The sequence below is a fragment of the Crocodylus siamensis genome, chromosome 6 (assembly GCF_052110815.1).
Source record: "Crocodylus siamensis isolate JL-2025a chromosome 6, ASM5211081v1, whole genome shotgun sequence".
Classification (NCBI taxonomy): Eukaryota; Metazoa; Chordata; order Crocodylia; family Crocodylidae; genus Crocodylus; species Crocodylus siamensis.
This window is the reverse complement of record NC_143400.1, coordinates 94,595,124-94,622,643: the sequence shown is the minus strand read 5'-3', so window position 1 is coordinate 94,622,643 and position 27,520 is coordinate 94,595,124. Positions and strand designations below refer to the sequence as shown.

General features: G+C 52.3%; 1 protein-coding gene across 5 annotated transcripts in view; it reads right to left on the bottom strand.

Moving 5' to 3' along the window:
* Nucleotides 1-27,520, bottom strand: part of RUBCN (rubicon autophagy regulator) — a 55,352-nt gene that overhangs the window by 25,389 nt on the left and 2,443 nt on the right. For 3 of the 5 annotated variants that reach the window (XM_090050699.1, XM_090050701.1, XM_090050703.1), the window contains exons 2-7: nt 11,112-11,265; nt 6,735-6,818; nt 5,130-5,289; nt 2,276-2,382; nt 1,348-1,504; nt 247-798 (exon numbers count right to left, since the gene is read on the bottom strand). In XM_090050699.1, the coding sequence (XP_089906825.1) occupies nt 247-798; nt 1,348-1,504; nt 2,276-2,382; nt 5,130-5,289; nt 6,735-6,818; nt 11,112-11,265 (1,214 nt within the window). Of the gene's footprint in view, nt 1-246; nt 799-1,347; nt 1,505-2,275; nt 2,383-5,129; nt 5,290-6,734; nt 6,819-11,111; nt 11,266-25,250; nt 25,366-27,520 lie in introns of those variants that run through there. The other 2 variants (XM_090050704.1, XM_090050702.1) reach the window with 1 other exon arrangement.

The window sequence follows — 27,520 nt, the reverse complement described above, 5'->3', positions numbered from 1 at the left end:
TTTCCCTCCCTTGCATTGCACAGCACCAGGCCCCCCTCAGGTCCCCACTGTGCGAGGACATTGCAAGGGGGTGTCATTCACTAATTAACAAGTGCTGATGCCCCTGCACATAGGCAAACACTGACTGCTGGTACCCTCTGGGACCACCCTGTAAAACCCAGTCACTCTCCTGTGCATGAGACCTCTCCCCAGACTCCATCTCATGCACAATGCTGCCCCCACCCACTCCCCTGGTCCCAGCCTTACCATGAGCTCTCCCTGAGGCCACGTTGGTATCCGACTGAGAGCGTGCGTGACTCTTCTTGGGGATCCCCTGCGTGGCTGCCGTCTGCCCCTCCGAGAAGCTGGACCTGCGCAGGATGCCCATGGCCCTGGTGCAACTGCTGGGCCCCTGCTCCCCGAAGGAACACACTGACTCCGGCTTCTGAGAGCTGCTGGATGAGAAGAGGGGAGAGCTGCTGCTCTTGCTGCTGCTTGAGCTGCTCTGGCTGCTGGCTGCCCGGCCCCGGCGCCCCAGGTTCCCGATGGCCAGGTACTCTGGCCCGTCGTTGGCATCGCTCTGCTGGTCATCCTGGTTGCCCACCCAGGCGTCCTCGCTTTGGCCAGTTGTAGTGCTGGCGCTCATCTCACTGGCCGGAGAGGACAAGTCCTTGGAGGAGGGAGTGCTGAGGCTGGGAAGGGGGCCAGGCAGGCCCAGAGGGGATTGGTCGTGCAGCAGCAAGGAGGGCAAGTCATGCAGTGAGCTCTCTGGAGGCTGGCTAGTACTGCTTCCCACCGAGAAGCTCGCCACTCTCCTGTCTGGAAGAGGTGGAGAGAGGGGGTGACATGTCGGAATTGATGGTAGTTTTATGCAGAGTTTAGACAATGAATTTGTCTGAGATATTTTGGACAGGGCTGACCCTGCCTCAGACAGGGGTTAGACTAGTTGTGACCTCTAGAGCTCCCTTCCAGCCTCACTTCTCTGTGATTCTCATCGAACACAGGCCAATCCAGTCCAAGCAGGTGAAAGGAAGGGATCTGACACATTCCCTGTACACCTCAGGATTCGCGAGCCTCCCTGGACAGCTGGAGGCTGAGGCTCAGTCTAGTTCATACCAAGGCCTCATATATAACACCTGAACATTTAGCCTTGAGGGCACTGCAGGGAAGCTGGGAAGGGCTAAGCTGGGGGAAGAGGTTGTTTTATAGGAAGCTTGTTCAGGCAGCCTCATCGCACACAACTGTAAGGCCACAGGGTCAGAGTCAGGAGCTCTAACTAGAGCTGGCACTTTGCAACCCAGCCCCACCTGAAGCCCCCACTGTTAGCCTCCCCCATGCTGAGGGAGCTGGCTGCTAGGCTCTGCTTACCCGAGGTGCCTGTGGCAGCTGGCTGGTGCAGGCTGGAGAAGGACCCAAAGTACCGATGTGAGGGGTAGTCTGAGGGGATGACTGGCACAGACCCAGGAAGTGCTGTCAGGCTCTGGCTCTTGGTCGCCTGCAGTGGGGCTTCACCCTTCCTGGCAAACTGAAGAGGCGCAGCAGAGTTAACACAGCCCAGCAGCAATCACTTCTCTGCGAGATCAGAGGTAGAGGAACGCACTCTAATGTGGCTGCACCTTGTGCCAGGCAGGACCCAGCCATGGCTGTTTAGCTGTGGGGAGGGGGTTGGGAGAAGCCACAGCAGCAAAGGGAAGCGGATTATTGTTCTCAATGCAACAGCAGGCTCCAGTCTGGAAATGACTAGGCTCTCCCAGCACAGTGCCCTGGCAGCGCAGTGCCCTAGGAAAACAGCACTTGGGTCCTTCAGTGCTGCGGACACACGGGTGGGCGGGGAGCGGGAGAGCAGGTCCCCGCGGGCCCTTGCTGGGCTGGCACCAGGACTGACATGCACACAGCGAGGGCTCGGCCATGCTCAGAAAGTCATCTGCAGTTTCAGCTGGGGACCTCTGTGCAGAACAGGGAGAGGGCCAAGGGGGAAAGTGAGAGAGATGAGGTGACCAACACAAGGTCATAGAGGTGGGAATAATGCCCAGGCCTCTCCTGCCACAACTCATCCCATTCTGATTTTGGGAACCAGCCCTGAGCATCCACTTTCATTCCTCCGCAGCCCACCTTCATCGTCCCAGGCAGCTACCTGGCCAGCCCCTACCCAGTCTGTTTCTCTCAAAGGTTTAAGCCTAAAGGAAAGGTCTGTCTTTATAGAGCTCCACGGGTGCTGAATGGGCATTATGCACGTGGCCACAGTGCAGCAGTGTTATGGGGCAGAACAGGCAGGTGGAGAAAGGACCCAGCTCACCATGGACGTGTCGATCTGAGCCAGGAGCCGGGGGTTGTTTTGTTCCACAGCCTCAAGGCACTGTAACATGGCTGTGACGTGGGCCTCGCTCAGCAGGAAGGCAGTGTCTGCAGGGAAATAGGAGAGGTCAACCCAGTGGGACTCATGACACTTGTACCACCCCCTGGGGACAGGAGTTTGCAATGGGCACAATTTTTAGAGCGTGGGGATAATCCCTTGGTCCATCCTCAGGCTGTCACCGCCTGCTCTCTCTCAACATGGAGAACTACTGCCCAAGCCCCTCTGCAGCCAAGCTTACAAGGGGTCCCAGTTTTCACACTTCCGCACAGAATCCTCTGGGATCCGGAAAGGAAGACCTACTCTTGGGTACAGCAGGGGACAACTTCCTGGTGCAAGTACTGAAGCAGCCAACTAGGGGCTGTGCTCTTCTTGACCTGCTGCTCACAAACGGGGAAGAATTGTTGGGGAATGTAGTATAATGGATGGCAACTAGGGCAGCAGCAAGCGTGAGATGATAGAGTTCAGGATTCTGAGGACAGGAAGGCTGGAGAGCAGCAGAGTAAGGACCCTGGACTTCAGAAAAGCAGACTTCAACTCGCTGGAGGAACTCATGGGCAGGATCCCCTGGGAAGCTGGTCAGAGGGGGAGAGGAGTCCAGGAAAGCTAGCTGTACTTGAAAGAAGCCTTACTGAGAGTGCAGGAATAAACCATCCTGATGTGCAGGAAGACTAGCAAGTGTGGCAGAAGACCAGCTTGGTTTAGCAGGGAACTCTTCAGTAAACTAAATCACAAAAAGGAAGCTTATAAGAAGTAAAAACCTGGACAAACAACTACAGAGGAGTATAAGAGCACTGCTCAGGCATGCAGGGATGAAGTCAGGAAGGCCAAAGCACAACTGGAGTTACAGCTAGCAAGTGATGTGAAGGGTAACAAGACAAGTTTCTACAAGTATGTTGGTAGCAAAAGGAAGATGAGGAAAAGCGTGGGTCCCTTACTGAATGGGGGAGGCAAGCTTGTCACAGAGGATGCAGAAAAGGCTGAAGTACCAATCAGCATAGATTCACCAAGGGCAAATCATGCCTAACCAATCTGATTATCTTTACGACAAGGTGACTGGCTCTGGGGATGCAGGGAGACCGGATGTGGTGTACCTTGATTTTAGCAAGGCTTTTGATATGGTCTCCCACAACATTCTCCCAGGCAAGCTAAGGAAGTACAAGCTAGATGAAGGGACTGTAAGGTGGACAGGAAACTGGCTGGAGCAGACTCAGAAGGTAGTAGTCAATGTCTCTATGTCTAGTTGGCAGCCGGTATCAAGTGGAGTGTCCCAGAGATCAGTCCTGGGGCTGGTTTTGTTCAATGTCTTCGTCACCAATTTGGAAGATGGGATGCAGGGCAACCTCAGCAAGCTTGCAAATGACAACGAGCTGGCCTGGGGGGAGGAGTAGATATGCTGGAGGGTAGGGCTAGGATTCAAAGTGACCTAGGCAAATTGTAGGACTGGGCCAAAAGGAATCTCATGCAGTTCAACAAGAACAAGTACAGAGTACTGCACTTAGGAGGGAACAATCCCCTGCACCAGGACAGGCTGGGGGTCAACTGGCTAGGCAGCAGCTCTGCAGAAAAGGACCTGAGGGTTACAGTGGACAGTTTTGGGCCCCCCACTACAGAAAGGATGTGGACAAGTTGGAGAGAGTCCAGAGGAGAGCAACAAAAATGGCTGGAGGGGTGTGGGGACAGGACTGGTGAGGAGAGGTTGAGGGAACTGGGCTGATTTAGTCTGCAGAAGAGATGACCAAGGGGGGACTGAATAGCAGCCTTCACCTCCCTTCAGGGGGGCTACAAAGAGGAAGGAATTGGACTGGTCTCAGTGGGGGCAGACGACAGGACCAGGAGCAATGGGCTCAAGTTGCAGCAAGGGAAGTCGAGGTTGAAAGTTAGAAAAAGCTCTCTCCCTAGGAGGGTGGTGAAGCACAGAAACATGATACCTAGAGAGGGGGTGGTGTTTCCATCCTTGGAGCTTCTGACGACCCAGGTAGGCAAAGCCTTGGCTGTGATGATGTAGCTGGGGCTGGTCCTGCTTTGAGCAGGGAGTTGGACTAGATGTGACCCCCTGAGGTCTCTTCCAGCCATCATTTTCTGTGAACTCTGCAGCAGGGCTGCTCCAGTACGTACTAGCAAGAGACAATGGCTCCTCTCCACACAGGAAGTAAAAGCAAGGCTGGGGGTGTTGGGTTCATCAGAGAACTCAGGAGGCTCTAACCAAGGCAGTGGCAAACACCCCACAGACTTCAGAGAGCCCAGCTGCCAAGAAGGACTGAACAGACAAAGGGCCCTGGAGACTGCTGTGCATCATACACAGCAGCCAAACCCAAACCACGATTTCCCCTTTCCAGACTCTTGCTTTACAACAAAAGCTCTTTGTTCCTGTTTGGGGGGACCCGGCCTGCAGCAGCTGTGGGTTCACACTACAAGATTTCCTAGCCTACACCACAAGTCAATGTGTTTTCTGTACTGCAAAAAAATCAAAAGGCAAATACTCCCCAGAACCCAGCAAAGCTTCTGCTTCCATCTTGGCCTTCTGTTTCTTACTCTAAACCAACTTGCATTTTGAACCGAAAAAACTGCTTTTGAGGTCAAAACAAGTTTACGGAAAGGTTTTGCATATGTTCAAGTCAGAGTTGGGCCCCTTCCAAAGGAGGGCACTAGTTTTGTTGCACCAGCATTTTTCAATCAAATGCCACAGTGGAATCCCCTTCCCTGACCCACCCCCAGGCACCCCAAGCCATCCTGGCAGGTCCAGCCCTCCCCAGGGAGGAAAGACAACTGTCTGCCTGGGGCTGGTGGGAGTTACCTTTGTAAAATTTTCTGATGTACTGCCTGTTCCCCAGCAGAGGCTTCAACTGGGCGGAGAGGCAGTGGAACTGCAGGCTGCGCTGCAGCCACCGCTTCGCTGGGGCCTGGTCGCTGAGGCTGTCGGCGTTTTGCAGGTCATCTTCACGCAGGTTGATGAACTGGAACAGAGGCCATGGGTGAGTCAGGGGACATAGAAGCTGCAGCCTCCCAAGAGCTGCATGCCAACACCATCCTTCTTCCAGGGCCAGAACAGCCCCTAGAGATGCCCCAAGCCCACTCACTGCCTGGGAAGCACAGCCCTGGTCTGGCAGCACTCTGCCTCTCTGCTCAGTTCTGGTGGAGCACAGTAGCTGGCCAAGCCGGCATGCTCACAATGGAAGCAGCAGCACTGGTGGAGACTTGTGGCACAAAGGCCAACAGGCTGCAACCTGCTTGGGAGGCTAAAGTCCTTGGCTTACCCTGTCAAGGTTGGGAGGCTTCCACTGCATTGTCCCACCATGTGCACCCAGGGGACCAGGGAAACCAGGGCCAGGCCTGCTCAGTCGCCAGAATCTGAGCTAAGCTTGAGTGAACTGCCTGCTTCTTGGCTGACACACTTGGAACTGAACCAGGGCTCCAGACCACAGAGCAAGGCCCTGTACAACAGTCCTGCTTCCACCTGGAAGCTCTGCCCTGCTGCTCCCCTGAACTCTCCATGAGACCCTTCCTCCATAAGAGCTCTGCATATCAGCCATGTCATGAGCATGGCCTCAAAGAGAACAGCAGAGTGGTAGGTATCAAGAAGGGGAAGAAGAGCTGTTCTCCCTTGGGGCAGAGAGTAGGACACAGGGCAAGACATTGAAACCGCAGCAACACAGAGAGATATAGATTAAATCTCAAAAAAGAAGCTCTCCCCCTCAAGGCAGGAGGGCAACCCAAGAAGCTGCTTAGGGGAGCGGTGGCATCTCCTTCACTGGAGGGTTTCAAGCAAAGGCTGAGTGGGATGAGTTAGAAACAGCACACGTGGCCTCCATGCAGGGGTCTGGACTGGATGAGGTCCCTTCCAGCCTCCAATTCTATGGATGGCCCCTCAAATCAGGGCTGTCCAACTGGCACAAGGTGCTCCTGCAACAGCTGCCAGAGTCTCTGGGCTCTCCTTCCCTCCTCTGACTTTCACTGCCTGCTTCTGCCTCAGGGCTGCACAGTGCAAAGGGGGAGGGTAAAAGGACCCGGTGCAGCAGTGATGGGCATGAGGGCCCACATGGGGGCATGGCCACAAGGAACTGGAGACCAGCGACTCATGTCTCCTGGACCCATCTCCCCTCTGCTCTGGTGGGTTTGACCCCACAATCTTTTCCAGGGCACAGCCTGTAAGGAAAATGTACCCCATGCAGCCAAAGCCCCACAACAGTTATAGAAGATAAGGGCTTGCAGCAGAGTGCTGCGTTCTTCTGCCCCGAGTCTGTCCAAGCTGGGAGAGAGGGATGCTCAGAGAAAACCAGGTCCCCCGCTGCAGGGCACCCAGGCCAAGGTCATCGTGCCACTCTCACATTCCCTCCCCTGTGCAAAGCCACGGGCTGGAGGCCTCCCAGCCAGCTGTGCCCTCCAGCCCTCTGCACCTCACCTCCTCCACGTGATGAGCAAAGTTGGGGCTCAGCCAGCGGATGTCCTTCACGAACTGCCAGTAATCCTGCTGCCTGCAGTACACCTGCCGGGAGAGGCGCTGTTAGACTCCGCACCACACCACTCCAGCTACTGGGAAAGGAGCAGGAGGGCAGGGGAGCTGCATTTCCCAGGGGCCTGCTCCAGGGCCCCTCTGCAAGCCAGCTGCTGCTGCTGCTGCTGCTGCAGGGGAAGTGGGGATCAGCTTGTTCAAAGACACTTCCCCTCCAGGCTTCTGCAGCAGCTGGGGCGAATGGACAGGTGGCACGCCTCTGATCTTATGTCTCAGCCTGACTGGGACAACACAGCCCTGGCTCCTATGCCAGGATGAGATCAACAGAGGATGCCCCCATACATGCCACAGGACCAAGCGCCTTGGCTGACAGGCAGAGGGAGCAACTGCAGAACTCCGTGCACACAGACAAAAATAAATAGGAAGAAAAAGCAAATGAGCCAGGAGCTTTGCAAGGAGGAAAGAAAAAGAGTGACTATGAGCAAGACAGAGGCTATTGCAAAGGGATCTCCTACATACAAAGGCCCAACTGGGAGCTCAGCAGGCTGAGAGCACAGCACCTGCAGGATGTACCTCCAGCACCCTGAGGTTCAGTGAGCAGAAGAAGCAGTGTACAGATGAGGTGGAGGACAGATGTGCAATGAAGAGGTTAATGCCTGCCCGTTAATGCAGGCCCAGATGCAGGGAGCAGCAAGCTCAGCCAGGAACTAGATAACACTTGACCTTTAGCCCCAGGAAAATGAAGCAAACAAACCCCAGCCCAAGCCCTGACAGGTCAGAGCCCAGCACAGCAGGGCAGGACCGGGGAAGGGGCACACGGCCAGTGCTGGGCAAGCCTCAGTGGCCTATATGGTGCCAAGGTCTCTCCCTCCACAGGTCTCTCCAGCCCAGGAGCAGGGATTTGACCACGTTTCAGCCCGTCAGAGGAGGGCAGCACTGCCCACAGCTGGAAGATGTGGGCTAGGGGTCGGGGGTAGAACAGGGAAATCTTTCCTGAATGTGTATCCCTCCCTAGCTCCCTCTCAGTTTCAGGGCTCAGGCACAGGGCAGAGAAGACTAAATGGAAATACAGGCCTCAACCCCCTGTCCCAGTCCAGCTATTTCATGCAGGCTCCAAGCCTCACACTGCCTCCAGAGCTGGGAGCCAGGGCTGGATGCAAGTGGACACCCACATCTTAGAGGGACAGCATCCTATCCACATACAACAGGACTGTGGCTAACAGTAGATGACCCAGCTTTCAGTCAGAAGGCAGGGAACAGTTGCACCTTTAGGGACTAACTAAATAAGGTTATACAGAGAAAGTATGTATTTTCATGAATCCAAGTTCACTTCATGAGATACTGCCTTTTAATTACCAGCAGGGAAATAAGCCTCACACCAGCTGCATGTCCTGCTGCACTGCAAATTCAAGACCTCTCTTCCCCTTTAACTGTTCCCAAATAAATAATGCTCCCCAAGTGCCATGGCTATGCCTACCATTAGCCAATCTCTTGTTCACCAGATCAGCTCCACAGGTGAGGCTCAGGGGTCTGAACTAACCAGCGTGGTGTTGCTGGCGGTTCCCACATACCTACAGGATCTCAAGCTGGGAAGGGAGCTAGCAGGTCTGATTTCTCAGCAGCAGAGGCCCCCCATGTTTTCACAACTGAAGGCACGGGAGGTTTCAGACTAGCTCCTCCTTGCACCCCATGTTGGGCTGTGCTGTTGCCACCTCCGATAGCTTTGGAAGCTTTGCCAAGTTCAAAGTCTCACAAACTCCTAATTACCACCTCTCTGCTTCCTGACAACAGCCTTGCTTTCTGTTGACACGGCAGTGTGGAGAGGAGTCGCACTGGAGAGGGGACAGAGGGCAAAGCAGAAATATCCTGGCAAACAAGCAGCACAGACTGTAGCTCTTGTGCCACGGTAGCCCTACCACACAGCTGGCAGTCCAACAAGTTTGTCTTTGGGGCAGGCAATGCTAGACTCGTACCTTTTTCTGCTGCTTTAGCAGGTACAAACAACCTCAGCATTAACTAAGAAGCTTCTCCTTAACTCAGGTGTTTTCATACTCAAATATCTTGGATGTCAATTCTTTTCTCCCCCGGTTTTGGGAGGCTTTGGTTGGGAATCCCCAAACCCGGAGTGATACTTCTCATGACACATAAAATAAAAGCCACTTAATGGCAGAGACACCCCAAACCCTCCAATTCTTTCACGCGTCTATGGAGAAACATTTCTTTACTGGGGAGAAATGGCAGATGGGGACAATATTAAATTGTTCCCAGGAAAAGCCTCACCCAAAAGCACTTGCTGTGAGCCTGCATGAAGCTTTAATAAAGAATAAAGTCGTGAGGAGTGGGGCATCCCCTCCCACAACTGCAGAGTCAGTCATTTGTGAGGTCACAGTTATGCCAGTTCTCCAATCCTCCACACAGTCCTCCAGTGGCGGAGTCAAGGCCTGACACTTCTAATTAAAAACACAGATAGGAACAGCTTTCTCTGCATAGAAAAAAAGGAGAGGGGCAAAATTTGCACTTTACAGGTCCAAGGTCTAAACTCCGCAAAGAGCCTTGGTAAGGAGCACTAGCCTGTGTTGACAGGGCTTGGTTATCCAAACTGCTGTCACGCAGTAAGTACAAGGATACCTTTGAAGCCTGTTTCTTTAAAACAGGGGCATCAAAGACACAGCCAGCAGGCTGGATCCAGCCTTCAGAGCCATGTCATCTGGCCCACTGGCTGGAATTTGGTACTGGGACAAGCAGCAGTAACATTAATTGCTGCAACTCCCAGAACCTCAGCAGCTGCTGCTTATCTCACCACCAAAACTGCAGTCCCGAGGGCCAGATCCAGCCTGTGGGCTGTATTTTTGACACCCCGGCTTTAAAGAAACAGGCTCCAAAGGGTCTGGATCTGGAGTGTAAAGACCCATGGCTGGAAGAAAGGGAGAAATCCTCAAACAAGGAATCTTCAGAGGTGCAGAAGAGATCTGCTTTCAGCAGCAAGGGGAATGGGTGTGAATGGACAACAACAGGGAGAATTAGTGGGAAGAAAAAAAGATAATGAGTTTATACAAAGCCTGGATTTGGGCCTTGGACTCCATTACCTTCTAAAAATCCAGAATATTGAGGCCTGGGGTTGCTCCCACCAGTCCCAGCCAAGAACTTCTCCAAGACACTTCATCACTGAGCTGATGCAGTACTGTGGTGTCACTGCAGGATCCAGGAGGAGGGAACAAGGGGCTGGGTGGGGACAACTTCCCCAAAAGTCACTGATACTTAGTTAATGTGGCATGAAATGATATGAGGGAGGAGGTGAATGGCAAGTGGGTCAACCCTCACAGGGCTCTAAAGCACAAAGTTTTCCCGGTTGCAATGGAGCTGTTAGGACAAAACCATTCCCTACCTCACTGGCTTCCTGCGTTAACCCCAATTCTTTTCCCCCACCCAAGGAGTTCACTGCATTTCACAAACATGAAGCCACACAATCCCCTGATGAGCAGGGCAGTATTATCAAAGAGAAAAACTGAGGCCCGCAAAGGAGGGACCTACAAATCAGTGGTGGACCTGGGGACCTCCCTCCTTTGCTCTAGTCACAATGAATAGGTGTACACTGATATTTAGAGCTGAGTTTGAGCAACCTCAAGCACCAGAACTGTCCCTCTCTTCTATATTGTACCTTGGTGCCTAAACCAAAGCCATCCACCCTGTGTTTCTTTCCTGAACACAGCACTACCATGTGCCCCAGCATCCCTTTGGAGTCCCTCTACGAATCAGTCTGCCGAAAACTTGTCTTTCTTCCTGGGCAGTAGAAAGGAAGTGGTGTGAAGGAAAGCTGTGTCAAAAACAGGGTATTGTGGGACTGCTGCTGGCTGACTCCCTGTGTACCAGCCCTGCTTGCCTAGGCAAGTTCAAAGCACACTGGAAAGGAGGGATGGGGTAGACTTGAGACCCAGAAACTCAGCAGAGCTCACAAGGTCAGGCAGGACTGCTACCAGGATGGATGGTCAGAAGATACGGGTGTGAGGGCAAACTTAGGGTCACCCCTATCAATTTAGATACAACTACAAACAACCTAATCTTCATTAAAGCTTTAGCCACAACCACCTCAACATTAATTATTATAATAATAATTATTATTATTATTATTACTACACTACCACCACCCTTTGCCAGTTGTTTCAGGGAAAACACAGCTGCTCCCCCACTTGGTGGGTTACCCCAATACTGGGAAAAGAACTGAGTCTGCCATGTATCACTGAGAAACAAACGCCCTCAAGAAGGTGCCACTTGTGAGAGCAGCCACCGGAGGTTCAATGCCACAGAGCAGCACACACAGCGCCTTACCTTATCATGGATGAGCCCATGGAAGAGGATGCTATGCATGTCTCTGCACAGTCGCTCCAAGCCGCCATACTTGGACCAGACATTCGGGTTGTTGGTGGACACCAAACCCTCCACTGTTGTCTTCAAGTTGCCCAGAAGTTTCCAATGCTCCTTCCTACATGGGCAGAAGGAAACAGAGCCAGTGAGTTCCCTAGTCATGCAGCAAACAAGGTTTAGGAGGCCAACAGCAGCATCGTTGCCCCCACAAAACCTTTGTGAAGCTGAAATATTTAGGCAGGAATCCTAGAAGCCTGCAAGACACGAGTGTCCCATGCACACTGCCAAAGTACCCCCACCTGAGGTTCAATGTTTGCCCACTTTATTCATGAGTGTCCTGCTGTGGGCCACTGAGACCACCCAAACTTCAGGCTGGGAGGGGACCACTCCAGCATGCTTCTGCCAGTATTGTGATGAATGCCAAGGCTGAGAGATTTCACTGTGCAGCATTAGCACACTTGCTCTCCCTTAAATGCCAACACTATATATGGATTGCAGTCTGCATGCCACCCAGCAGCCTAGCCTGTTCAGAAAGGGCCTCTGTAGACCCAGTGAGAGGAGCTCACAGCTGTCTCTGGTTATTCCAGAGGCATTTTTTTGTTTCAACTCAATGATCACGTGCCTTGGACATATCACTCAGTACAAGGGAAAGGACAGGGGCTATCACAGCTGAGCGAGCAAGATGTTCTGTTATGGTACTGGAGGCTCACTCCAAGGGCCACCCCAGCTGGCCCAGGGGTAGATGGGCACCTGGCTGTTTGGATGGGGGAGTCTAAAGGCAGACAGATAAGATGCCAGTCACATGCCCTCCTGCGTGGGCCACTGGCTGGCCTGCCTTACCCACATCTCCCAACAGACTGCTAGGCTCAGCAGGGCTCGAATGTTTCAGTGCAAACCTCAGGAGCAGCTCTCCAGCCCTCACACCAGCAAGTTGTGTTCTTGCTGTGGGTCCATACTGGCAAGGCAGAAGGGAGGGCAGGCTGCCAGGCCAACCCTAGCATCTAATGAAGTAGGTGGAAAGCCTCACCTCTCTGGGCCAGCTAGTCTAAGGTGCCACCCTGCTGTGCCCTCTGCTTGATGCCCAACTAACATGGTGAACTCCCTCTGTGCACACCCCAGGAACAGGCCTGTCCCAGACAGTCCTGCTCCTTGCACACAGAGCCCCTGGCTGCCCCAGGTAAACCAGGAAAGAGCATCCCTCCCTGGTAAGAATGGGGCTGTATGGGCACAGGGCAGTATCATAACTGGTCTGTGTTCACACAGAAAACTAGCAGAAGATCTGGGAATGAATCCCACAGGTCCTGACCCCTGCCCTAACCACTAAACACCACCACCTGAGCCAGACATTCATAGTTTCATAGTTATTAAGGGCTTGAAGGGACCTTACAGATCACTGGGTCCAGCCCCAGCATGTGGGCAGGAAAGACTGCTGGGATCAAATGGTCTCACCAAGAGCTCATAAAGCCTCCACACTGAGGATCATTGAATTTTAAAGCAGGAGGAGAGAGAGAGAATATCATATAGAGAAGTAGGGCCGGAAGGGATCTCCATAGATCACCTAGTCCAACCCCCTGCTGAGGCAGGATCATCCCTATCCAAACCATCCCAGACAAACCCATCATCAAACCTCTTAGTAAAACTACCGTCAACCCTGACACAGCACACACATCACACCCAAAGCTGTCGCAGGGGAACTATAGCAGCCAACATCCTGTTTCTATGAAAGGGTGTTAATATACGTTCAAGAGATCCCAGGTAGAGGGCCACTTCCCCCCCACTAGAGGAAGGTAAAAAACCCACCCTGACCAATTCCGTTCTCAAAGGGGCCAGCCAGGCACGAACCCCAACAACGCAGCAGCAGGTACAAAACCTTGCACGGACCGAATCGTGGCTCTACATTTCCTCTTAGTGTCCCACACAAACTCACCCAGGGGGCAGCCAGCAGCGTCCTACAGCCATTCAAACAGTACGAAATAAGAGAAGCAAAGATGAGGTGGAAATAATGGCATTTAAAAAAAAAATGCTTTCATTGTAAATAGCTGATGAGCTCTTTGTAACCCAGAGGAGGTGGCTGGAGGGCATGCAAGAAGGGAGGAATAGGCTGCAATTGGACCTAGACAGGTTACAAGGGTGGGCGGACGAGAATAGGATGGGATTCAACATCGATAAGTGCAAGGTGATGCACCAGGGAAGGAAGAACCAGGACCATACCTACAGGCTGGGGAACTCCCTTCTCGTCAGCGCAAAGGCCGAAAAGGATCTTGGAGTCATCACTGATCCCAAGATGAACATGGGCCGGCAGTGTGGGGATGCACAGATGCATCTGAAGCAGGTCCAGGGAGGTGACCCTCCCCCTCTGTGCAGCACTGGTCAGGCCGCAGCTGGAGTACTGTGTCCAGTTCTGGGCGCCGCACTTCGGGAGGGATGTGGACAACATGGAGAGGGTCCAGAGGGGAGGGGAGCCAGGTGTCCAAGGAGAGTGGTTGCTCCTTAAGGAGACGATCCTCCAAGCCCAAAGGAAGGTAATCCCAACAAGGATCAAAGGGAGCAGGAGAGCACACAAGCCTCCGTGGCTCACCAAAAGCATCCCGGAATGTCTCCTTGCTAAAAAGGAGGCTTACGCCCAATGGAAAGAAGGGGTCATCACCAGGGAGAACTATTCTGTAGTTGCTCAGCGATGTAGGGGGGTAGTTAGGAAGGCCAAGGCAGAGATGGAACTGGGGCTAGCTTCCCAGATTAAGGACAATAAGAAGTCCTTTTTTAAATACGTAGCGGGTAAAAAGAAGGTCCCGGGTAATGCAGGGCCCTTGCAGGATGTGATGGGAAACTTGGTTGTCACACCAGACGGCAAAGCTAACATATTTAACGATTTCTTTGCCTCCGTCTTCCTAAGTAGGGACCAGAACAGCCACCTCCCTGCTGGGCCCCCCTCGGGCCCCAGGGGAGGCACACCTGGGCCACGGGTTAGCGAGGATTTAGTTAGGGAGCTTCTGGAGGGGTTGGACGTATTCAAGTCAGCCGGCCCAGACGATCTCCACCCTAGAGTTCTAAAGGAACTGGCCGAGGTCATTGCAAGTCCCCTGGCACGGCTTTACGAGCACTCGTGGTGCTCTGGTGAGGTACTGGAGGACTGGAAGAGGGCCAATGTGGTCCCCATCTTCAAAAAAGGCAGGAAGGAGGACCCAGGAAACTATAGGCCGGTTAGTCTTACCTCGATCCTAGGCAAGCTGTTCGAGAAAATTATGCGGGCACACATCCAGGAGGGGCCAGCAGGGGACTGCATGCTTAGGGGCAACCAGCACGGGTTCATCAGCGGCAGGTCCTGTCAGACCAACCTGGTGGCCTTTTACGATCAGATCACCAGATCATTAGATGCAGGGGTAGCAGTGGACATCGTCTTCCTGGACTTCCGGAAGGCCTTCGACACTGTCTCTCACCCCGTTCTCGTTAAGAAACTGGGGGACTGTGGTGTCGACACCCACACAGTCAGACGTGTCGCCAACTGGCTGGAGGGCCGCACCCAGAGAGCGGTGGTGGACGGGTCATGTTCGACCTGGAGGGACGTGGGCAGTGGGGTCCCCCAGGGCTCGGTCCTCGGGCCCGCACTGTTCAACATCTTCATCAGCGATTTGGATGAGGGGGTAAAAAGCACCCTGTTCAAATTTGCTGATGACACTAAGATGTGGGGGGATGTGGGAACATTGGAAGGATGCAACAGGCTACAATCAGACCTGGACAGGTTACAAGGGTGGGCGGACGAGAATAGGATGGGTTTCAACACAAACAAATGCAAGGTGATGCACCTCGGGAAGAACAACCGGCACCACACCTACAGGCTGGGGAACTCCCCTCTTGTCAGCACGGAGGCGGAAAGGGATCTGGGGGTCATCATTAACTCCAAGTTGAACATGGGTCAGCAGTGTGGGGATGCAGTCAGGAAGGCCAACCACACCTTGGCGTGCATCCACAGATGCATCTCGAGCAGGTCCAGGGAGGTGATCCTCCCCCTCTATGCAGCACTGGTCAGGCCGCAGTTGGAGTACTGCGTCCAGTTCTGGGTGCCGCACTTCAAGAGGGACGTGGACAGCATGGAGAGGGTCCAGAGGAGGCCACTCGCATGGTCAGGGGGCAGCAGGGCAGGCCCTATGAAGAGAGGCTACAGGACCTGAACCTGTTCAGCCTCCACAAGAGAAGGCTGAGGGGGATCTAGTGGCCTGTTACAAACTAGTCAGGGGGGATCAGCAGGCATTGGGGGGGAGTCCTTGTTCCCCCGAGCATGACCAGGAGTGACCAGGAATAACAGTCACAAGCTGGCAAAGGAGAGATTTAGGCTAGATATCAGGAGGCGCGACTTCACGGTCAGGGCGGCTAGGGTCTGGAACCAGCTTCCAAGAGAAGGGGTGCAGGCTCCTACCCTGGGGGTGTTTAAGAGGAGGTTAGATGAACATCTTGCTGGGGTCATTTGACCCCAGTACTCTTTCCTGCCATGGCAGGGGGTCAGACTTGATGATCTGCTCAGGTCCCTTCCGACCCTACAAACTATGAAACTATGGATTTAAAAATGTGAAACAATCCCATCATTTGGGTCTTTGGAAGGAAGCTTCTCTCAGCTGCAAAGATGGCCTTTGCCAAGACTCTTGCTTTCTCATTGTCTGAGCACCGATTAAGTTCAGCAAAGGAGAGCAACACTCAGTTCAGTTCCTCCTTTGCAAAAAACCTGGCAAGCTGTAGTGGTCCGAGTTGTTTGCTGTTGGCTTAAATGGCTTGGGGGGCAGGGTGTTATTAATTTTGCCCAAAAAACCTAGATCTAGTGAGAACAGCTCATGTACTTGGCAATGGGACAAAGGGCAGGACTGGCAGCTTCTCAGGGACATGTGAAAGAACGGGCTTGTGCTGAGTTTGAAAGGGCTCATATTACAGCACAAATTGCTCTATGCTAACTTGTCAGGGGCTGCGAAGCGCATCAGAGGATGGGGTCCCAGAAAATCCCTGAGGGCCCTCCAAGGGAGGTACTCACACTGCTCACGGCAAGCTTCCTCACCCTCCCTAGACCCTGAGAGATCAGCAATAGGGCAGCCTTCACACAGCACAATCAAGGCCTCTTTATCTAGAAGCAAACCAGTAAACAGGATAAGACACAACCCGCGGCGCACTGAGACACACTTAGTAGATTAAGATTAGCCGCTTGTGTTTCTTGTGGCAGGAGGCAAACTAATCGCATTTGGGAGGCAGGAGGGGCTGTCCTCCTGGCCAAGGGTCTCTTAGATCCACACCACGAGGACAGACCACTTGAAATGCAGGGCAAGGGCCTTGCAGACAGGTATGCCACCACGCCATGTCAGACCGGGCAGCTAGATACTGCCGCGGGCACAAATGGAATGAGTTGAGTGTGTGCAGTGTGCCTTCCACCCACTTTATTCTCCACTGGGTGCTCACCATCAGAACTGTTGCCACATCAGGACAATCATCAGAGCTTAGCTATTGCTTTTAACAGCATCTCCAAATGAACAGGGCCTAACTCAAGCAGCAGGGCAGGGAGAGAGCAAACTGCCAAAGCTAGTGCCTTTGTCTGGATCCAGGCAAACAGGCCCTTTTGGAAACACCCCGAGTTGGCCAACTCAGTCTGATGCCAGTACAAAGCTTCCTCCCCTCTCTATGAAATGTGAACTTTCATTTCTAACCAGAGGAGCTTTGACAATCTTTTCTCCAATGCCTGAAAATGGGCGTTTGTGCCCGAAAGCTTGCCATTAAAGAATTGTTTTTGCAAAAATCTAGTTGGTCCAATAAAGATATCGCCTCTACCACAAGTCCCGACTGCATGCAGAGAGGGGAGGAAAAAGCACCGGTGGAGCTTGCTTTGCATCCTAGGGGGGTGGGGGAGAGACCACGAAGGTAGCAGCCTCGTGGCTAGACAGCAGCTGCATCTGTTCAGTGCCAGTCATCTGACCACCACCTCTGTGAGATATTTCTAGCACTCACTCACCCAGAATCAGGAAGTGTAAGTGAAAGCACAGCCATAGCATAGATCTTACAGTTGGTGACTCAGGGGAAACTCCCTCGTTGTTAACATTTGTTTGCTACATAACACATCTAATAGAGGCATGCTGCAGAAGCACCTGGCTTCACCTACGTCAGAGTCTCAGGAAAGCTGGGTAAGACTCAGGGCTCTTACCATACAGCCTGTCTCATCCAGGGGGAATTGCATGTTCCCTCCAAAGGTAGGGCAACAGCATTCCAGCAGCTTGGAGTCACCATATTCTCCTAGCAGGGAATGAGAGAGTGACACATGCTGTGTTCCAAACAAAACAATGAAATAAGGCTGTAGGAAAGGAAATGTAGGAGGACAGCAATTAGCATTGCAGGTATCCCTCACCTGACTGGGAAAAGCCACACTTCTCATTCTGAAGGATCCAGGAGCCCTTTGCAAGTGGGATATGTGGGAATTTCTGCCCACCCCCAAAATGCAGCCAGCTCTGGGGTGGAACTTCATTTATCACTGCAACAAGAACCTTGAGAACTACAGATGTTGAGGGCTTTTGATGTGGAAGGAAATTGCCATGTGGCAGCTCAGTCTAGACAGCAGAGCTGGCACTCTGAAGATTGTAAGAGTTTGCAGTGTGGGAGGTTCGCTTTCAGTTCTCATTTGCTGGACCTGGCACGGGCAGCAGCAATGGATGGGCTTCCAACAACTCCCCAGGACCCCTTTGCGACGGATGCTTCCAGCAGCACTCCCAAGCTCCAGGGAAAGCTGCACCCAGGCATACAGGACTACGGAGATGAGAAGCTAAAGTCACTGCAAAAAAAAAATCCCAGGGGATCCCCAACCCAGGGAAGAAAGTACTTCAACTTAGGAGAGAGGAACAAGGGAAACTTTCCACCCTGGGGAAGCAGAGGACACATTTCAGGAGAGAGCAGCCACATGTCTGCATGTTTGGTGCCTAAACAGAAAACCCCAGAGGCAAGGCAGGCCTTTCCCCACAAATGACTGTGCGTGTCTGCATGTGGTTCACTCTCAGTTCAATGGCACGATCTAACCTCTTGTTTGTGCAGTGTTTGCCCACTGCCAGGGTGACTGGAGTGTTTTCCTCAAACAGTGGGCAAGAGCCTCCTGGTGACTGTGAGGGAGCAGAACGGAGGCTTGGCAGGAAGATTTAGCAGCATCCTGAAATAAAGTCAGGTTTCTCAGCACCACATGCTACAATTGAAACCAAAAGGGGCATGTGATGGCGAGCTGTGACTTTTCTGGAGAGAGGGGCTATGCAGAGCAGGTGGGGAAGGGTTAGGAACAGATTCAAGTTTCCAGGAGAAGGATTTCCTCTGAGAAAGCAATGGCTGCAGGAGGCAGGATTTCCCCCCTAACTACTGCATCTGGTATTATGGCACCGAAGAAACCCTTAAAGTGCTTTGTATCAAGCAAGACGGGACAGAGATCACAGGCACAGATCAAGCAGCTGGGTGTGAAGGTCTCCAAGCCAGGAGAGCTCAGACAATGTCCACCAGCTGATGCTCTTGCTCACGGTGTTTAAGGACAGGCTGGATCACTATTTCTAGAGCTTAACAGGGGCACGCAGCTCCATGCAAGAGAAAAGAAGCAAACTGTAGTGGCTATTTTTCCTACCGACTCATTTCACAGCTCTACCCGAGTCCCCACTTGCAGCAGTCACTCAGGCATTCTACCCCAGCTTCAGATAGCATGTGCTTTCAGACACTGTCCAGCTCTGAGCATCTGCCTCCGTTTCCTGCAGGGCAAATTGCTCTGGCACTCCCCTGGGGAGAGAATCCTTCTGTCCGCTACCTTACCCTGGGTTACAAACCCCACAGCACATCTGCCTTGGGCCCAAGGCCCGTGCTTACCCTCTGCATCTCCCCCATGACTTACACAAGCACCACTACCCACTACCACTTCCCAGTTTCACTCTCTGGGGACCCCGCAGCAGTTGAAACACGGGCTGGCACAGGCTTTATGCAAAGGAACTTCTACATAGATGTACTTCACCCAGGAGCAAAACACCAGAGCAGCACATCTGGGCAAACACACCTGCATGTGAAACTCTCAGCATTCATTCCTCTGTAATTTGGCTATGCTCTATCTATGGCTATGCCTCGTCTCCCAGTGGCCAGCCAAAGGATGGCACATGAGACTGCCCTTCAACAGAGCCAGATCCTGTTAGGGCGCTTTCATCCCAGAGCAATTTTAAACCGTGGAATGACCAATTGTGTGGATCCAGGTAATCAATTTTCTTCCCCAAAAAATGAATAAATAAATAAAAAGTTTCCATAGCTATTTCCAGGGTATTATTTTAGAGAAGAAGATTGAGATTGAGAAATCTTGACTATGCTGCCATTGTTAGCCCCTCTGCTAGGTGTCTGGATAACCCCTCCTGGGTGTCCCAGGCCAAGACAGAGACCGCAGCATAAAGGACAGAGTCTAATATTGCTTAAAACTGAAAAAGTACTGACAGATTGCAAATGCATTTGCAGACATGTGCCTTGTAACATGCCAAGAGGGCACCTGCAGAAAGCAGGGCCTAGGGGGCCGGGACTGGAGCGTGCCTGCTCTCTCTTCCTGAGGACTCCCTCATTGGGATTAGTATAAGAAGGTTTATTTCCCCTCAAATATCACTGTATTAAAAGTAATCACTACTACGCTTAGTTACAAACGCAAGGAGGGTCTGACACAAAGTCGCCTTCATCCCCCAAGGAAAAGCGGCAGTGTAGTACAGAGCTATAGGACAGTCATAAGTTTTTTCATGCCACCTCCTATGTCTAATAAGTGCTGGTATATCACAAAGGCTGTTCCACAGATCAGGATGGCTCTCCCCAGACCAAGATCTCTTCCTGGGCCAAAAAAGTAGACAGTGCAGGGACTCAGTCCTGCAATCTGATCTGCTCGAGTGGACTCTGATACCTCTGCTGCCAACGGTCTGACTAGAGAATTAGAGCTTCAGCACAAACCAGGCCCCTGGGAAGAGATACGATGAGGAAGGCATGGAGAAGGGGAAAAGAGGGAGGCGAGGACACTGAGATTACATGGCTACATAGGGTCGCAGATAAGCAGGATGCCTTGCACAATATTAGTGGTTTAGATTAGAGCAGCCAGAACGGAGAGATCCTCCCATCTCCGCTGCCAGGATACAGGGTAGGACAAGGCAGACTTCCGCCAGTTATCAGGAATCGTAAAAAAAACCAACTCATCAAAAAAACAATGTAGAAGAACTGCCTGACCCCGGCAGGGAAGGCGCAGAGCCATGAAGCAACTTGCAGCTGGGCCAAGTATGGCAGCTTTGGCACCCAGGCACAGGGATCAACCTCGACACTGTACCTGGCCCTGTGCAGATTGTGCCTATCCTGGACTGACACGCAGTGAGGCTCCCTACTTGAAAGTGTTCACACAGCTCGTCACTGCAAGAACCTCATGGACTGGGAACCAGCACTAGGCAACCAACTTCTGACCCGCAGAAATCAGGGAGCGAGCGTTAATACAGGCTGGACGACCTGCAGAAATCAGGGAGGGAGAGTTAATACAAGCTGGAAAGAAGCAGCATTTTAGGGTTTCCAAACTAGTGAGTCTCACTGGTATTTCAAAGAGAATTCAAGTATGTCTCACTTTAAAAAAGACGCTTCAGTGTCCCCACACTTCAATGCTCCAATGACTTCACCTCCAGCCTTCACCTCCAGACTTGCAAACTCGCCTCAGCTGTCTCACTTATGCATGGCAGTTGGCAAAGATGCTGCCAAGCAGAGCATGCGGGCAGCCTCACACATGCCAGCCTAGTGCCAGGAGCTGTTTCATAGGTGTGACCTCTGCCAGAAAAGTCGGAGCTCCCTTAGCAATGCAAAGACATAATAACCTCCAAGTCCTTTCCCAGGACTGCAAGAATGAGACAGGGTTAGGAGGAATCAAAGCAGGGCCTAGTAAAGTGAAGTCACTGCAGATGACTCAGGGCACAATCAGGGAGCTGTGCTGCTGAATAAGACTAAAAAAAAACCCAAACAGCAGTCAGATTATCAGCCTGGAACCCCATTTTCACCTTGCTGCCCACCGAAGCCCATGTGCCCTTTCCACAGCAGGCACCACCATCCATTTTAAAGGGAACATAGGAGGAATTGATGCTTTTCCTGACCTCAGGTCACCCAGTCCCTTTTTGCATTAGAAAGAGCTTGGTCTGCGGGGAACTGTTGAGGGATCTCTGCAGGGTTTCCACAGAGCTGGAGCCATTCCCAGGTCTGCTGCCAGTGCTTCTCGCCACTTTTAAAGGTGACCTGCAAAGCCATTGCTGAACACAGCCAGCTTTCAGCAGTCCCTGTTTGGTTTCCTAGACGACAAGCAGCCAACAGGAAGCCTGCTCCTCACCCAGGCTTGGCATGCTGGGAAGAGGAAAATAAAAAGCAGACCTCCAGCAAGCCATCTAACTCAGCAGGGAACAGCAGAACAGGCAGAGGATGTCCAACAGACCTCCAAGTACAGAGGGCAAGCATCCATGCACAGCGTATCAAGGGGTTAAGTTGTGGAGGTCTGCAAGGCACTTTGGTTATTACACTTGATGGCATAGCCAGGATAGCTGCACGGTCCAGGCTCTACAGGCAAACCCCACTCACACCTCCTGCTGGGAAGCCCGTCCCATCTTAGCCAGGGGCTTGATAGTCCAGAAAAGCACCTAGAGGCTTGTTTTTTCTCCTCCCAAGCATATAATTTTGCTGTTTCGCAGAGACGTCAGCCTGAAAGCTTGAGGAGCAACGTTCTTCCTGCGGGCTCAAAACAGACACCATATGGCAATTTTTCTTCACCAGCCCCACATGCTACAAACACAAGTGGCAAGAACCATGTGGGAGAGGGGATACCAGTCTCCAGGACCTGGGTGGCCCTTAAGTTGCTCCGCAGGCACACTACCTGCATGCTGCGACAACATGGACACACATCTATCGGCCTCCAGGTCACACAGGGACTGCTAGGCTATGGTCTGCTTTGCAGAACATTTCAATAGTCCTTTATCTGGAAGCCAGTAAGCTCTTTGAAAAGCCAGTCCCCCAGCCCAGTACTAATATATATACCAGGGCAAGGACCAGCTCTGTTATAGGTCTGCGGCATGCTCTTGAAATGCAGCTTCTAGATGCTATCACCAGGATCTGCACCCCAAACACAACTGGGGGGTAAGCCGCAAGGAAGGCGATTTCGGTTCTAAGAGTCTAACACGTTCTTAGGGACGGCCGAGGGAAATAAAAGGACCCGAGAGAAACCCCTGCACTTGCTCGGCATGATGTGCATGGAAGAGGGGGAGAAGAGGGTGTGTAGAGAGGGCAGCCCGTAGGCTCATGCATGTAACCCCCCCCAGACGATCTGTGCTGGGAGATGGCAGTCCAATAGCTCCACATAATGCCACAGTGGTGTTTCTGAGAACAAACAGCTGGCCAGACGTGCTGGCTGGCTCTTCATGTTGCACACAGTGACACTAGCTGCTTTATGCTGCAGCTGCTCACCCTGATTTCCCCTTAAGGACTCTGCTGTCCGGGCTCTGCTCCCCCCACCCTCCCCTTCACCTCGAAACCCAGAAGGTCAAACATGCAGCTGCTGCTTAGTCTGCGCTCTCTCGGGGCTTCCCCATGGAGAAGGGACCTTCCACTGTTTGTCAGGACACAGATGCCTCTTTTATGCCATGTGCCCTGGCCCCCGGCACCGAATGCCACTTTGCCAGCTGAAAGAGATGGTTGGCCTCTGCCCTGTTTTCAATGAGGCCTTTGCTCTGGCTGCTCCTTAGTGACAGGCTTGGAACACATCCATGGAGCAAAGCAGACACAAGAGCCTCCTCTTCTCCAGGCCCTGGGTCTCCACCCAACCAGCCTTTTACGTCTGCAGTGACTGGGATTTATGACCAAAGCAGGAACCCTCTCGGACAGGCCCTTTCCCTCACCTTCAGTCTCAATCATGTGCCCTCTGCACCTAGTGTAATGGCACATATACAGAAGCCAGCACCAGCAAGCATGGGGAATGCCAGACTCCTTCTCAGCACATACCGCTGAGCAACCTGTTATCAGTCAAGTGACCCACCAAAGGGGACCATGTCTTCCTCTTTCCCAGGGGGAACCCAGGCAAACCCTGATGTGTCCACCATTAACACTTGCCACTTGCTTTCCAGGGCTCCTAACACCTCCACCAAGACTTATCACAATGCTACAGTGAAATACATCGCTGCAGCTGTTGTATTTCCAGCACACGCTGGGCAGGGCAGCGCTCCACAGCAGTGGGATTTGCCTCTCCAAGCTTTGCTCAGAAACAAGAGACCGGCTAAAGTTACCTCTGCACCCCACGACAGGTGTGCTCACTGCCACTCCTTCCCAAATCATCAGGGAGCCAGATACAGCAGCATAGAGAAGTGCAGCCACCCCACCCACCCCGGCAAGTCAACTCGGACCTAGCTGCAGTTAAAATGGCACGGCGGTTACTGATATTCTTTATTAGCAGAAACTTCCTGTTGGGATGCTTATCGCAAACAGCCTCCAATGCTTCCCAGCCACCCGCAGCTTCAACTGTCCTGCCACAGCAGGCACCCAAGCTCCACTCCACCATTCACCTCTGCCTGCCTGGAACTAGATGGCATCCCAGGACCTGGAAGAGTGGATGCTGCCTAAAATCAATGATGGTTGTCAGCAAAATAAACCTGGAGAGTAGCTTCCACGCTCAGCCCAGGAAGCCAACTTTAAAGCAGAACCCAAAACCTGAGCTGTTGTAAACAGTCGCCTGTTCAGCGTCACCGAATCCACCGCGCTGGGTTGCGAGGCAGTGTGAGGCCTCACAACCCAGTAGCTTTTAAAGGCAGGTTAAGGATTTCATTGACGCTCCTAGAACAGGCAGCGTTGCCACAAATGCAGCCGACTGCCAGAAGCGTAACAGGACAGAGACCAAAAGCAACTGCCTCTACAGGCACAGGTCTGTCACGTAAGGGCAGGCTGGATGAACAGCGAGCCTTGCACCTCCGCGGCAGAGCTGCTGACAGGCAAGAGAGCAGCAGGTCACAGGCAGGCAGCTCTGTCCTCGCTCCCGCAGCTCTGGCTGCTTCCGACAGCCCCGATGCTGACCGGGGCTAGGGCAGAGCGACTTGGTGATGGGGCAGACAGGGCTGCACCTTGCTGGGGAGGGGACAGCTCAAAGCGGAGCTCAGCCCCCCACATGCTGCCACCGTCGCACACCCACACGCACCCGCTGCCCCGTGCCCAGCTGCAGCCCACGTGCAGCCTGCTCGTCCCCCCAAAGTCTCCAGCCGCACCCCAGGTAAGGCAGAGCTACCCACACACCTGCCCCAGCGCTGCCCACGTTACTACCCCAGCACTGCCCCTACAGCATTACTCCCAGCACTCATGGATACTTTACACCTCCCGCTAATACCCCAGCACTGCCCCATCCCCCCACATGATTACCCTCCATGCTGCCCCACCCCCATATTACTACCCCAGCAGTCGCTGATACCTCCATTATTACTCCCAGAGCTACTCCACATTACTCTAGTGCTGCCCCCTCATTACTACCCATGCTGCCCAGCCCAAACCCCCATTACTCCAGCGCTGCCCCACCCCCCCCACATTATTACCCCATGCTGCCCCACCCCCCGCAGGATTACCCCCAGCAGTTACTGATACCTCACACCCTCCATTATTACCCCAGCACCGCCTCATCACTCATTATTACTCTCCATGCTGCCCCACATACCCCTGTTACTTCCCCAACCAGTTACTGATACCTTACACTCCTATTACCCTTAGTGCTGCCCCATCCCCCCGTTATTACCCCCACACCCTCCCCATATTATTACCCTCAACAGTTAGGATACCTCCCAATCCCCATTATTACCCCAGCACTGCCCCATCCCCCTATTACTCCCCCACACGCCATTAATACTCCAGCACTGCCCCATTCCCCCCACTATTACCCCCACACCATTACCCTCAGCAGTGACTAATACCTCATACCATTACTACCCCAGCGCTGCCCCACCCCCACAATAGTACCCCCACCAGTTCCTGTTCCCGAATTGATCCCATTAATACTCCCCACATGATAACCCCCATGCTGCCCCCACGAGTACTCCCGCATTGCTCCCCGGGCCGCACCTGCCGTCCTGCCACTCCCCGGCCGGCCCGACCTCCATGCCGGGCGATCCCGGCGCCGCCGCTTCGGCGCTGCCCATCACCTGGCACCGCCCCGCCGCGAACTACAGCTCCCGGCATGCCTTGCGCCGCGCCGAACTACTGCTCCCGGCACGTCCCGCGCACGCCCGTTGCTCCGGGCATGCCCGCGCCCCAAGGACTCTATTTCCCGGCGTTCCCTGCGCAGCCTCGCCTTGCGCATGCGGGCTCAGCTGTAGGCTGCCAGTGTCCCCTGCACAGGGCTGCTGAGCTGGAGCTCTGCAAAGGGGATGGGGGATAGCCTGTCTGCGGTGCTTTAGTTGCCCTGGGGGAAGTACGTGCACTGCTGCCTGCAAAACTGTCATTTCACAAAGAAACCTCCTCCTGCAGAGCAGGGATTGATCCATCCTCCGCTTCCGCAGCTAGTGGCCCTCGGGTTCAGTCGCAGGGTTAATGCAGATAAATGTATGGGTTAATGCATTAAAAAAACATGAATCGAGGCAGCACCACATCTCCCCAGGTTTCAACAACAGCCACCATGATCCCACTCAGGAAGCCAGCCCCTTTCTGAAGATGCTTGACCAAAACCCAAGCAATGAGCCATTCCCTAGGTACAACGGATCAAGCACCGTACACTGGATCAAGATGGATCCCTGGATTAAAGGATTGTGCTAGCAGATGCACTGGAATGAAACGTACCAGATTTAGACATCTCGTTACCAAATTCTGAATCATTGTGGGAGCACAAAGGCACAATGTCCAGCCATTAAAATATCCGCCCTGCCTGGTCCACTCTCCAAAGTGTTTATTGGTGCTGGGATAGCATGAGGATGTGCTGGCCACTGTCAATATAAAGAGGAAGATGCAATCCATGACCAGAAGAATTTGTATTATAAGCAAAGAAGAATTTTTCCAGCTATTTCAGTTGGTCGTGAGAAGGGCTGAGGCAGATGTTCTTGTACACTCTTGGACAAATGAACCAAGAAATCCCTTCCACCCTAATGTCCCTATGACTCAAATCACTGCAAAATAGTATACCATACCATATGGTATAAGGAGTAATGCATTACACATTATACCGTATGGTATAAGGAGCAATGCATTAAATAACTCATAGCTCATCTGAGTTATTTACTGCACTGCTCCTTATACCATATGGTATACTATTCTGCAGTGACTAAGTTTTCCAGAACTCTAAGTCACACTGTATTAGAAATAATACGTAAGTACTTCCCAGCCTCAGTCTCAGTGAAGAGACTGAAATCCCTGTTATAATACACTATTATAGATATTGTATCGTACCAGTGAACAACTGCTCCCGGTATATTTTGTTGGGCAAGAAACTACTCTATCCCTATCGTGCACATAAAATTTCCAGGCTGTATATGGCCCAGTGCATATCAGACCATCAATAAATGTATTGACTCTCACAGCAGAAATATCAGAGCAAACTAAAAGCCAGTAAGACCATTCCTATAACAGTTTGGTGATCACATCCTCTGGCTACAAATGGAAATGAAGGTCTAATTTAATTGTCTACATTTGGGAGAGCATGAAAAATATGGATGGTAAAAGGGTCTTTCAAGTTTAACTAACCTGAAATAGCCTGTGCTGGAAATAGCCTGTGCTGGATCTTCCTGCCTAGCCAAGTTCCCAACTCCTTTAAAAAATCCTGAGAAAAACAATCTCTCCTTTCCTAGGCTTCCAGAATTTGTCAGCTCTTTTCCTTTGTTGTCCTTAAAATAATTGTCCTTTGTTGACCAACTAAAATAATTTTATGCCAATAAAAGTAAAATATTTACAAGGCCTCTATCAATTTGAAATTTGTAGGGAAAACTACAACACCAAGAAGGAGTCTACTCCTGCAGAACTTACTGACGTGAACAGATCCATTAACTTTATTGACTTAACAGGGACTAGGTCAGTGATTCTAAACCTTTTTAGACTCAGTGCACCCCTCAGTAGACTCAAAGTGCCCCTTGGAAAATTGCAACTCTTATTATTCACTCATTTTTGGGCTACAGAAAAATTCTAGATTAATGTTTATGGTGCAAAGAACTCAGAAAGACCACAACAGGTCAAAATGGTTTTAACACTATGAATTCCTTTTGAAATTCCTGGGTTTATCTTGTGAATCATGTTTGTACACCTAACAGCGCTAACATTGTGTGGTACCCACAGCACGCTTGAAAGGATCTCAAGGCACCCGGGTTGAGAATCACTGGATTAGGTTTTGGGTGGGACCTTAGAATCAT